Source organism: Chenopodium quinoa, unplaced genomic scaffold, assembly GCF_001683475.1.
Source record: "Chenopodium quinoa cultivar QQ74 unplaced genomic scaffold, ASM168347v1, whole genome shotgun sequence".
Lineage (NCBI taxonomy): Eukaryota > Viridiplantae > Streptophyta > Magnoliopsida > Caryophyllales > Amaranthaceae > Chenopodium > Chenopodium quinoa.
This window is the reverse complement of record NW_018743292.1, coordinates 10,829,071-10,841,148: the sequence shown is the minus strand read 5'-3', so window position 1 is coordinate 10,841,148 and position 12,078 is coordinate 10,829,071. Positions and strand designations below refer to the sequence as shown.

Sequence of the window (12,078 nt, the reverse complement as noted above, 5' to 3'; positions counted from 1 at the left end):
AAATGGTTAAATAAATACATATAGTTTGTTTTGTTGTTTAAACAAAAAAAAAATTAAAAAATATACGATGTTTATATATTTGTGAACCCTAATTGTATAAGATTAAATAAATATAGTAATATTATGTATTAATATTTTTGTTATTACGATTGAATATTAAATGTTATATTTAATAATTAATAGAGACTCGTGCATTGCACGGGCTTAGATCTAGTTAGTAAGAATAGTTACATAAGTTACTTTTTGTTCAAAAAAAAAATAAAATAAAAAAGTAAGTTATTACTTAATTCTCAAATTTCAACCCATACCAAACAAGGAAATCATTATTTTTATCTTTATCTCACCTATTTATTCTCAACCTCTTTATTTTTATGCCTTATCAAACGCTTCATGGTTGTATTGAATTTTAAAATTTGTACTCATTCTATTCCTCGAAAAATGTCAAAAAAATATATTTGCTTCATTATTCCCTCTGTCCATATTTTTTTGTCCCATTTAATTTGACTATGCGCGGTCTCCAAGACGCTTATTTAAACGTCTATATCTTTATTTCAATACACGTAAAAATTATAAAAACGTGATATTAATAAAATATACAATGAGACGAATTTAACAAAACCACACATGACTAAATTATCTTTTATAGATTAACGATAATTTATGGTCTTTTAAAGTTTGACCCCAAAAATGGCAATGGGGCAAAAATAAAGGGACGGAGAGAGTATATTTTTTGGGTCAAATTCAAATAACTGATTTTGACTAGTTGCTAATCTATTAGAAATAAATCAAATAATGTAATTATTTAAGGTTTTGTTAGATTTACTCATCAATAATAATAACTTAATACTAAAACAGACACCGGGAATGACATGTGTCACATCCTGGTGCTGTTTTTTCCTTCCAAAACTCGCCCTCCCCTTTTAGTAAAAAATATTTTATTTTGGAATATTTATATAATAAAACTATAATAATATTATTCCAAACTTATATATTATCTCTATATAAAATGTATTCCTATTTATTGTGTTCTAAAATTTTCCATGCACATTTACCTAAAATAGTTTTCCAACTCTTTTTTAATTATCTTTTAAACGAGTATTATTGAGTTTTTTTCGAAAAAGTAATAATAAAACTGATTCATATAGAAGTAATTGATATTAAGAAAATTACTTTAAAACATCACTTTAATTTTTTTTTTCAAATTCCTTTTTATTTTGTTTATTAGACTAATGGAGTATTAGATATGACCATAAAATAAATGTTGTGTTCGACAACTATATTATATGTCTAATTCGAAAATGTAAAATATCAATAATTTTTTGTTATTACATTATTAAAAAAAAATTTAATATCTTAGTAAATACAAAAAAGTTATATCTTTTGTTGAAACACTTTATTGAGATAATAATTTTATCACATTCGACATTCATAAATAAGCTGCATTTTAAAAAACACGTCGGGCATAGTGACAAGTGACATATTCTTGTGTTTCTTTTATTTATTTTATTTTTTTTATTTTTATGGATAAATAGCTATCATCGACAAATAAAATTTTAAGACAATAAACAAACACTGATCAAACTAGAATTATTGGATAGCGTTCAAACACATTTTTATATAATAACAAAGAGAGACGATATTATGTAGAGCATCAATGCTTAAACAGAAAATGTACTACTAATAATATAGGTTAGTGTTGCCTAATTATTGATTGTTGTTGCCTTTAATGATCTAAGCAGTATTTATTTCCATTGAAGTTATTTTATTGGATATAAAGAATATATATTATTTAATTTGTAATTTATATATTTATATGTATGTTGTGCTAATAGTTTTACTGTAGATTTTAGTTTGTTGTTTGATTAATGTTTTAATGTTTATTAAAAGGCATTTATTAACAAGTCTTTAGTCATATAGTCACTAGATGATATAGTTTATTGGAAATAATATGCATTATTAATGTAATATAATGTATACTATTTTTAAATATTTTCAACTCAACTAATCAACAATAATTTTTTTGCTTTCTCAATTGTAGTTTTAATGAATTTTGCCTTATTATTTTATTTTTCTATATGCATTGCATTTGTTTATTCCAAATGAGTTGCCTCATTTTTATATTATATCAAAATTCATTATGAGAAAAATATTATTACTATTGTGCATCGTACGGACACTAATCTAGTTTATAAATCAAAGTTAGTTTATGTTAATATTTTTTAAAAATTGTACGTAGTACGGAGTATCAAATTATACGGACTACAGAGTACAGTACTCCGTAAGTTTTTTGCATTGAATAAAGATTGTAAAGCGTCAAATGGATTCACAAATACGGGGTAAAACAAAAAGTAACCGCATTAATCAACCAATAAGATGTTGAAGCTTGTTCATCACGCTTTACTCTTTTACCTTCATTACCATATTTACCACGGTCAATAGTCCACCACACACTATATCATTTCCTCCATTTTCAAATCTAAGCTGGAAACTTTATGATAAATTCTTGTGAAAATTCAAAGTTTTTAAAGTTCAGTTTTTGTTTTCCAGTCAAAAATTGGGATTAATCATGTCTAATTCGGATAATATTACAAATGATTTAAGAGTTGCAACAATGTTACTGCAGAAAATCGGTGAAACGTTTCAGGATTTACAGTCTCACTCTTTCTCAATCATTACACTCGGGGAGCAGTGGAAACGTTTGCAGAGCTCAATCGGAACGATTCACAGATCGGTGGAGGAGAAAGTCAATGTGGTTGAGTCAAAGGACAGAGAAATTAACATGAACAGAATTAGGCTTCAGAATTTCAAGAAGGAAGTTGAGAATCGGCAGAAGAATCTGGAGGTTGAAGAGAATTCGCTGAAACAGAGGATTGAAGGTGTGGAAATGAGGGAGAAGCAGGTTAAGGAGTGGTGTGAGTGTTTGGAGTTGCAGAGGAGAGAGATTGCAGAGCGTGTTGAGAAGGTGGAGGTTTGCGAGAAGCAGTTTGCCGAGGGTTTTGAGCGTGTTAAGGCGGTGGATGTTGCGGAGGTTAGGGTTTCGGAGCGGCGGAAGGCGGTGGAGGAGAGGGAAAATGAGGTTGTTGCGAGGGAGAAGGAAACGAAGGCGGCGGCGGAGAAGGTGGGATTGAGGGAGGAAGTGATGAATGAGCGAGGGGATGAATTGGATGCTAAGGAAATAAAATTGAAGGAATTTTCGGAGGAAGTGAATAGGAGGTTTGTTTTGTTGGAAGAAAAGGAGGAAAGATTGGGATTGACTGAGAAGGAAATTGATGAATTGTACAGTGCTGTTAGATCGAAGGAGAAGGAGAATGATGAGAGAAGCAAACTGTTGGAGGGTAAAGAGAAGGAGATTGATGAGCGTTATCAAGTGTTGGAGGGTAAAGAATTGGAGTTGCGATCGACAACGCAGGAAATGGATGAATTATTCAATTCTGTTAAGTTGAAGGAGAAGGAGATTAATGAAATGAGGGAAAAGTATTTGAAAGAGGTTGAATTGCTACAGAATGCTGTGAATGAAAAGATGAATGAGGTGTAGATGAGAGAAGAACAGATGAATGAGAAGATTGATGCATTTGAAGTGAAAGTGGCGCAAATTGACGGGGTTTGTAAGGGAATGGTGGTGAAACGTTGCGAAATGGCAAAAATGAAAAAGGCGATGATGGAGGAGGTGAAGGTGATGGAGGGAAAAATTGAAGAGCGTCGAAAAGTGGTGGAGGAGAGGGAAAAACAGATGGATGATCGTTGTCGAGAGTTGGATTGTAGAGAGAAAATGTTGAATGAACGAGGCAAAGATATTGATTTTTTAACAAGTTTGGCATTATTATATCATAAAGTTACCTTCTTTTTGCTAATTAATTATTTCGTATTATTTGGTTTTTAATTTTTTGTTTTAATGATTGATGCAGTTGATGGAGAAAGATTTGTTTACTAAATAGGTTGAATATATTTGCATATATGTATATTCAAGTTGAATGATTTTACTAAGGCTGTTTGTTGATTACATTGATCATGGTGGTGTTTTTGTGATAATATTGATGAAGTAGGTGAATGAGATTAATTTTATTCATATCTTTCTTTGGGGTATTGGATTGTAGAGCTACAAAGGGCAGAGATGTTCATGGGATTTGATCCCGAAACTTAAACATGCTTAGCCAGTTGGTATCTATATTCATTGCTTATATCTCCAAATTATCCTTATGAAGTTTCATGTTAGCCGACCCCAATCTTTTTGGATTTTTGGGACTAGGCTTTATTGTTGTAGATATCTCCAATTAAGATTGACTTTTACCATCTTGGTTTGGATTATGTATGTATTACCAATGGTAATGGTTGCGGCAAAGGTCTAAGACCATAAGAGATGCATAAATGTATTCTGAATTCTCATAGGAGAGGTTTTTTTTGGATGAAAGGGTTGGGGAGGAGGAGGAAGTGACTTGCATTGCTTTTGTGTCTTGAATATAGGGAAATTATATCAGAGTTTGAGGTATTGGTGACTCATGGAGTTCAGAATGTGTGGTTTGAGTAAAAACCTTGTTCTTGGTCTAAACTGTTCTGTTATTAAAACATTCAGCATTGTGTGTGTGTCTCATTTTTTGATATTCTTGGGGAACTAGTATGCTTTGCTGGATTGCCAAAGACAAGATATCTGTTGCTTTGTTCTAGTTTTTAATGGGTTTTGTTCATCTTTTTGTTTTTAATTTCCAAAATCCTAGTTGTATTTTTGAACATTGACATTATCTTTTCATTTGGTTTCTTAAGTCTGGTTATTGTCATAGTATCTCTTGGAATTATATTGATTTTTTAATTTGCTCTTTCTACACTTGAATATGGTTTGTATATCTTTCTTCCTTGTCACTTTTAGTAGAACATTCTACGCTTACTGTTACTTTATCATTACTTCCATTGACCTTCCCACTTGCACATCTATATCTTTCTTCTTTGGCAAACTTTGTATAATTTTAAATGCTTACTGCTGTTCTTTCAACACTTGCATAGGGCCTACAAGTTCTGCACTTGCAAAAACCAGAGAACCTAAGCCAGTGGCGTGCTGTGAGATTCAATTGTTGTGCAGGAATATGGACACATATGGCATGAGATCTTACCTAATTAAGCTACACTGCAAGGACATATATAATATGCGTGATGATATATCTGAATCTCTTCAGTTGTCACCAGATCCAGCAAAGCTTGTTTTTAATGTGATTCAAAGTTTTTATGAGTTGGTCGAGTCAGAAAGTACGCTTAGACAGCCTTATATTGCTTGTTGCACAACTTTGTCAGGAGCATTGCTATTACTAAACACTAGTGTAACACCACATTTAAAAGATGATGCAATGAAGTTCAGCATCAAGTGGAGAGATTTTTTCGCTAAGCAGGGTTATATTCATCGTCTTGATACATTTGCCTTCCTGCAGTTTTTAGCCACATACGACTTAGCACAGTCATATGATGCAAATGAACTTTTTTCACATCTAAGGGCCTTCTTTACTGAGAGTGAGGCTCTTCTGTCCGGACAAGGCGTATATTTGTGCCAGATATTGGGATTGGAGAAGAAAATTCCAGGTATGTTGAATCTCTACATGCATCTCCATCTGAAATTTAGTAGAACTGATGGCTTTACTCCTGACAAAACCCATCTATTGAAAGAGGTTAACAAGTACTCATATTGACCTTAATGTCATTTAATTTTGAATGATTAATATACATTTACAATAATATCAGTCTGTCCTTCCTTGATTGCTTCATTTGCTTGTACACTTCCAATGGAATCATGATGCATGGCAATATGGCTATTTTACTCATAGAATATAACTTACCTTATAAGCTGTATATGAGTTATTATCCGATCCTTTGTGGAATTTGACTAGCTTCTACCCTTTCACTTGTTATTATCCCATTCTTTGTATATACTTAACTATTTGCGTATTTCGTTTTACACTTGTAAGCCTTTCTAAAAGCAATTATTATAATGAAATATTCTAGCTCTCTCCAAATCTATATCAATCATGCTTGTCTCTTGTTTGTCCAAATCTATATCCAATCTCTAATTACAAGGGAGGAGAAACTTCAAGCAGTTGTGTACATATGTGCATTCAAGTTGGAAGATACTTTCCCACCAGTTCCTCTACTGAAAGGCCATTTGGAGTTCGTACAGAAGAGAGAAATGGTCAAGAAAGGCAGTGACAGCGCTTTGGTATTCTTGCTAAAATCATTCTATTTCCATATCTTTCCTCTCCTTTCTTGATTGCTACTTTTATTAGCAAGTATCGTTGTAGATTTTCATTTATAACAGAATGCAATGTATAAGTTCAAGACTTTCAAGGTTTCATTATGCTTGCGCCTAATGACTTTTGCTTTTGGATAGTCATTTTCAATGTTCTCTTGGATTGATCTCGTAGTTTAAACTTGCTGCAGAATGATGCTGTCAACATGGAATTATCTGCCCTCAGAGCCTTGCTTAAATGCATTTCCAATTTCAAGCTCGAGTCCAAGCTTTTCACCTGCTCCTCTGGAATCGCGCATAAAGCTATTAGAGAAGGAGATGGAAGGAAAGGCGAATGCTGAAAGCATATTGACAGTAAAGAAGAATATTTCAGACTCAGAAAGGAAGGGAGTTGCTCTTCCTGGCTTTGATCAGTCACATTTGGCGATGGGGAAGAAACACACTTTGAATTCCATGGAGTCCAGGAAGCAAAGAAAGATTTTTAAGGTAAATGTTATTTGAAGGCCAATCTCAAAGAAACCTATAAATTTACCTGCTACCAATTAGCAAGTTATTAGTTCGGTGCCATGTATCGTATTTGCTCATTGTGTCTTCTGGGCTATTTTGGAGTTGCTGCTGGACCTTTGATCTACCTTTACACCACTATCATTTTGAGGGAAATATGAGTGTTGGTATGTTGATCTTCTAGATTTAGACATGTGGCTCTAATTTTGGGATGAAGTATTTACTTAATAAATAAACAGGGCCTGCAATTAGGGATGGCAGAAGTAGAGTTGCCTCTTATAGTCTTTATGCTTGTGAAAGATTTATTATCGTAGGACTAAAAGTTTTGGAAGCAGCACAAAGATATGGTTTTTTCTGTTGGTGTTTGTACTCCGGGCTTTTTCTCTTATAACGCCTAGAAAAGATACATCCATTGTCATTTCGTTTGCTAAAAGTCTTGGAAGCAGCACGAAGAAATGGTTCCTTCGGGTGGTGTTTGTACTTTGGGCTTTTTTGCTTATAACGCCTAGAAAACATACATCCATAGTCATCTCGTTTGTGTGGTAAGCCGTGTATGTATATATCTTGAACAAAAGGTAAATATAATTTATCGTTTGAGGCGATCTGAATTGGAAATGTTCAAAAGTGTTACTGATGTCCCAGGTGATCAATTTATTTTGAGTGATATGATCCTTTCTTCAATCTGCTAAGAAGAATCTCATTGTCAACCCTCTTTATTCAAATGATACTGGAGTTTAAAATTATTATTCAGAAAATATACACTAACACGATTCTTTTAAGTATTTACACAAGAGATTGTTACCTACATTCAGGTAGGTTCATTCAAGAGTATGTTTTGCTTATTTTTTTATGACAATTGCTCATTTAATTATCAAATAAGAAAGGGAAAAAAAAAATTAAAAAAATGTGTACAACTTACGGTAGGGTTGACTATAGCCCAATTCTTTTGAATTATTTTAGGTCAATATAGTTTGGTGGTGTTGATCCTTCAATTGTATTATTATTAACAAGTCTATTTTTTGGCTAGTCATATGAATGATATGATGTGGTTACATTTGTTTATAAAACTAGGTTAGTTTTTGTGTCATGCACGGTAATTTTTAATAATCATTATCAAACTATCATTATAATTAGTTTTTTATAAACAAAATAAAATCTAAAAATATAATTGACAAATTATGATCAATATAAAGATTACGAAAGATATGTTAGATATAACATGATGCAGAAAATTATCAAAATTATTTTAAGAATGCTTTGTTAAAGCTATATAGATATTTGTGTTAAAAATATGTCAAATTTTTTTTATTTTAAGTAACCATATTGTATAAGATTAAGGAATTATTTTTGTATAGATTTGCTTTATAATATAATTTTATTAAAAATAATAATAATAATTAAGGACACACCACGAGATGACACATGTCATTGCTCATATTCCTTTTTGACAGGCCCCACTTCTTTGGACTTTTTTTTAAAAAAAAAAAAATCAATTTTATTTGAATTTTCTAAATAGGTAAATACAAGAAATATTCATTTACAACTTTAATCTATTTATTCTTTGTATTTATACCCACAACTTTGCCAATAGTCTATAGTAAGACCTTTTCTCTTTTTTCTCATCTCAAATCCGGTGGAATCCGAACAAATAATCAATAGGGTGTGGGAATAGTAATCAAATAACTCAAATTAATAATCCAACAATATTTTGTACCATCAAATAACTCTAATTAATAATGCACCTCAAAATTTCAATAGGGTGAAAAATATTTTGTTGTTGGTGTATTATGTATGAAATACATTTAAAGTTCTTTTTTTAGTTTTTGTGTACCATTATAAACATGTATTGGAGTACTAATTGATTGTTGGTGTAGTGGTGATTGGGGCTACACTTGGTAGGGAGTACCGCGTGTTCGCTCCCTCACAACAACAATTGAGAGGGGATTGGAACTTAACCACCCATAACTGATCCTCGAATTCGGATTAGCCTAAAGGATGAATCGAGTGGAACACCAAAAAAAAAATTAAATAAATAAATATACTTGTATTGTAGTGTCAATGATATTATCAATATCATATTAGTATAATGATACTATTAGAATTTGCCTAATCCGACCATAAAATTCTATTAGTATTAGAAAAATATCATAAATTCATAATATATATTTATACCATCAGTTCTTTCAAAAAAAAAAAAAAATTTATACCATCAGAAGTATTATACTACTATTACACCATCTAATGGTACTGTTATTCGCTTAATGATATATTTACTATCTTATAAATTGTTCACGTTGATTATAAAAATGCCCTAATATGTGTTTGCAAACACATGCCAAATATGTACCAAGAGTCCAAGACTTTTATACCTTTTTTCAGTATTCTTAATTCTCATGCTATACAGGGAAAAAAAAAAAAAAAGAGAGTATTATATTATGGTACGGAGAGAATAGTATGGTATGGAGTTGTAATTTTCAATGACATACGATTAAGTTGTAGTATTGGAGTATATAAAGTTTCAGTATAGGTGTATTAAAGTAAGTTTTTGGCGCTAACTTTAACTACAATTTTAACATCCTCTTCTCTCCTCCTCTCTTCTAGGGTTTCTCCAAATTCTTGGCCATTTAGATTGGAAATAGTCTAATTTCTTCGGAAGTTAGACTATTTCGACCCTTTTCCCTTAATTTTCTTTAGTTTTGCAATTTAGGTTTCAATAAATCCACACGAGTAGTGTAGATATTCGTCTGTCTCCCTATAGTGGAGTGTCTCCCTATGATGGAGTTGTTATTTTTTGTTAGTTTAGTTGTTTGTTTATATTTAGGGTTTGTTTGTGGGTTAGGGATTATAAAAAAAAGGTAATCATCTTTTGCCTTATTATCAGTTCGCTGGTAAAGATTTGTTCAGGATCGCAACGGTTGTCAAATTTTCAAATGCGTTCAAGTGAATTAGATGAAAATCATCCTTGCGATTTGCACTTCTAAATAATCATATATAAAATCATTTCTAAAATGATTTGCTCAAGATTGAAGGAGGTTATGTCTAGTTTAATTGATGAGGTTCAGGGGCGCTTTTGTAGCTGGTAGGTCCATTCTTGATAATATCCTTGTTTGTCAAGACATGTTGAAGAATTATAATAATAAAAGAAGAGCTCCTAGATGCACCATTAAGGTGGACCTTAGGAAGGCTTATGACTCTGTCCATTGGAGTTTTAATTTATTGAAGATATGATGTTGGCTCTTGGCATCCTTGTTCAGTTTGTTGCTTGGGTGATGGAGTGTGTTTCCACTCCGTCTTATTCCATATTCATTAATGGGGGGCTTCATGGATTTTAAGGGCAAAAGAGGGGTCAGACAAGGAGACCCCATGTCTCCCCTCCTGTTTGTTATTGTGATAGAGTATTTGACTAGGCTTTTGAAGAAAGTGGGCAAGCTCCACAGGTTCAAGTTTCATTCTAGATGCAAACAGTTACACTTAAACCATCTTATATTTGCTGATGACTTAATGCTCTTCTTTTATGGGGATAAGAGTTCAGTAAATTATCTCATTCAAGCCCTTAGAAGATTTGAAGCTATTTCTGCCTTTCTGGTCTTTAAGCAACCACTTGGTTTAAATACAAAAACCGAACCTACGCAAATTTTAAGGTACATCATGAAATAGCTGCATCACGCCTATACTTTTGACCATTTAGTTAGAATTATTGAAAAATAAATTTAATGGTGTTAAACTATAAGAGTAAAGAGAATATTCTAATAGTGGAGTACTTTTGGAATAAATAAATTGGTTTAAATACAAGTTAATATGTTATTGAATTTAATGGTGTTAAACTGTTAAATGCACTACTTACTCCTACAATGCAATAAATTCCCAATATTTAGAAAACGTACCACAGAGTAGTACTTTAGAGTAGAAAATGTACGATTGGAGTATTATACTGTATATGTATGTTATTATGAGTAATAATTAATGATTATAATGAAAAAGAGTGTATTAACTTATTTTCTTTCCTATGGTGTAGAGAGAAGAGTCATAACGACAAATAATATAAATGCGATTTAATTTTATATTTTGAGTACTAGGCACATATATTTTAATTGATAAAAGGTAATTAGCAATTACATGAAAAAAGTATCATGATTCATGTTATACTGGATTAACATTTTAATGTTTCTAATAAATGAACTTACTTCCAAAGGTTGAATCGCTAAACCACACTCCCCTTTTACCAGGTAACGCTTCCTTTTTGACATATATGTACGAACTTAGCCTCTTTATAAAATTGTCCCCTATGGTCCCCTTTCACTTTAATTTCATTATTAAATTCCCTTATACATTACCTCCTTATAAAAACGCCTGGAATTTTCGGATTTTCCAAGGGGATCCGGAAATTCTAGGCGTTTCCCCCTTGGAGTTCCAAAATTTTCAGGCGTTTCTCCTTTTTTTTTTTTGTGAAATTATGTTTTTCTATTATTATTATTATTATTATTATTATTATTATTATTATTATTATTATCCCCTTTCCCATTTCGACCAAACATAATACCTCGTTTTGGTGGTTGTTAGTGTAGGTCGAGTGGTGTGTGGATGTGTTTCAGCATTTTTTTTTTTTAATTTTTTTTTTGAATCTTATTGATTTTAGAAGAGAAAAGTGTGTGAATGTTATGTTTTTATCAGAAAAGTGATGAAATAGTGGAGTAAAAAGTGAAAGAAGAAAGGATATTTTATAAGAAGGGTAAATAAGTACATTCAAATTAAAATAGAAGCGTTACCTAATAAAAAGAGAGCGATATTTAATACAACCCAAATATTATTTCAACATGCAATCAAAATCCAATTTAAAATTCAACTCATATGAACCCATTAATTAAGCATGAGCCATGACTCAGCTTTAAAATAAATTAATCACACCTAATCGGACCCAACCCATATACCCAAATTGATATTACATTTTGGCAATGTCCAAGAACGCTACTCCGTAGTATGATGAATTGCTTCTGCAACTTTTGAACTCCCTGACTTCTCCTAGACCACCGGCCACTTTTCAACCGCATAAACCGCATTATTCAACCAATATTATCTTGAAGCTTCTTCATCACGGTTTTTCGTTTTTCCTTCATTATTCTATACTCCGTAGTACACTACTGTGATTTTCTCTCTCCTCCATTCTCTCACTACACTATTCATCCCACGAAATTACTACACTGTTCATACTTCATATCCCTATTAATTATCAGAGCATATGATTATTACTTTTAATCTTTGTTTATTTGTAAGAAATTTTAGGATACTTTCTTGTGAAATTTTGAATTTCTTAGGGTTTTGAATTTTGATTTTGATCAAAATTTGGATAAATC

The 12,078-nt window shown here is 31.8% G+C and overlaps 2 protein-coding genes across 2 annotated transcripts; both read left to right on the top strand.

Moving 5' to 3' along the window:
* Window positions 1-2,547: 2,547 nt before the first annotated feature.
* LOC110736071 (putative leucine-rich repeat-containing protein DDB_G0290503) lies at window positions 2,548-5,511 on the top strand. The gene has a single exon (XM_021916216.1). It carries the CDS (start codon window positions 2,567-2,569, stop codon window positions 3,533-3,535), a length of 969 nt encoding a protein of 322 aa, XP_021771908.1. The 5' UTR covers window positions 2,548-2,566; the 3' UTR covers window positions 3,536-5,511.
* Window positions 3,536-6,724, top strand: LOC110735951 (FRIGIDA-like protein 4a). Its single transcript, XM_021916123.1, has 5 exons — window positions 3,536-3,809; window positions 4,996-5,656; window positions 6,055-6,193; window positions 6,293-6,300; window positions 6,415-6,724. The coding sequence occupies exons 1-5, from the start codon at window positions 3,536-3,538 to the stop codon at window positions 6,722-6,724; spliced, it is 1,392 nt and encodes a 463-aa protein (XP_021771815.1).
* Window positions 6,725-12,078: the final 5,354 nt, after the last annotated feature.

Bases quoted from the DNA above. Each gene is read 5' to 3' on its own strand.
- LOC110736071 (XM_021916216.1), top strand. From the start codon at position 2,567: ATGTCTAATTCGGATAATATTACAAATGATTTAAGAGTTGCAACAATG.
- LOC110735951 (XM_021916123.1), top strand. From the start codon at position 3,536: ATGAGAGAAGAACAGATGAATGAGAAGATTGATGCATTTGAAGTGAAA. The intron at 3,810-4,995 runs GTTTGGCATTAT...ACACTTGCATAG, and splicing joins AGATATTGATTTTTTAACAA to GGCCTACAAGTTCTGCACTT. The intron at 5,657-6,054 runs GTACTCATATTG...TCTAATTACAAG, and splicing joins CTATTGAAAGAGGTTAACAA to GGAGGAGAAACTTCAAGCAG.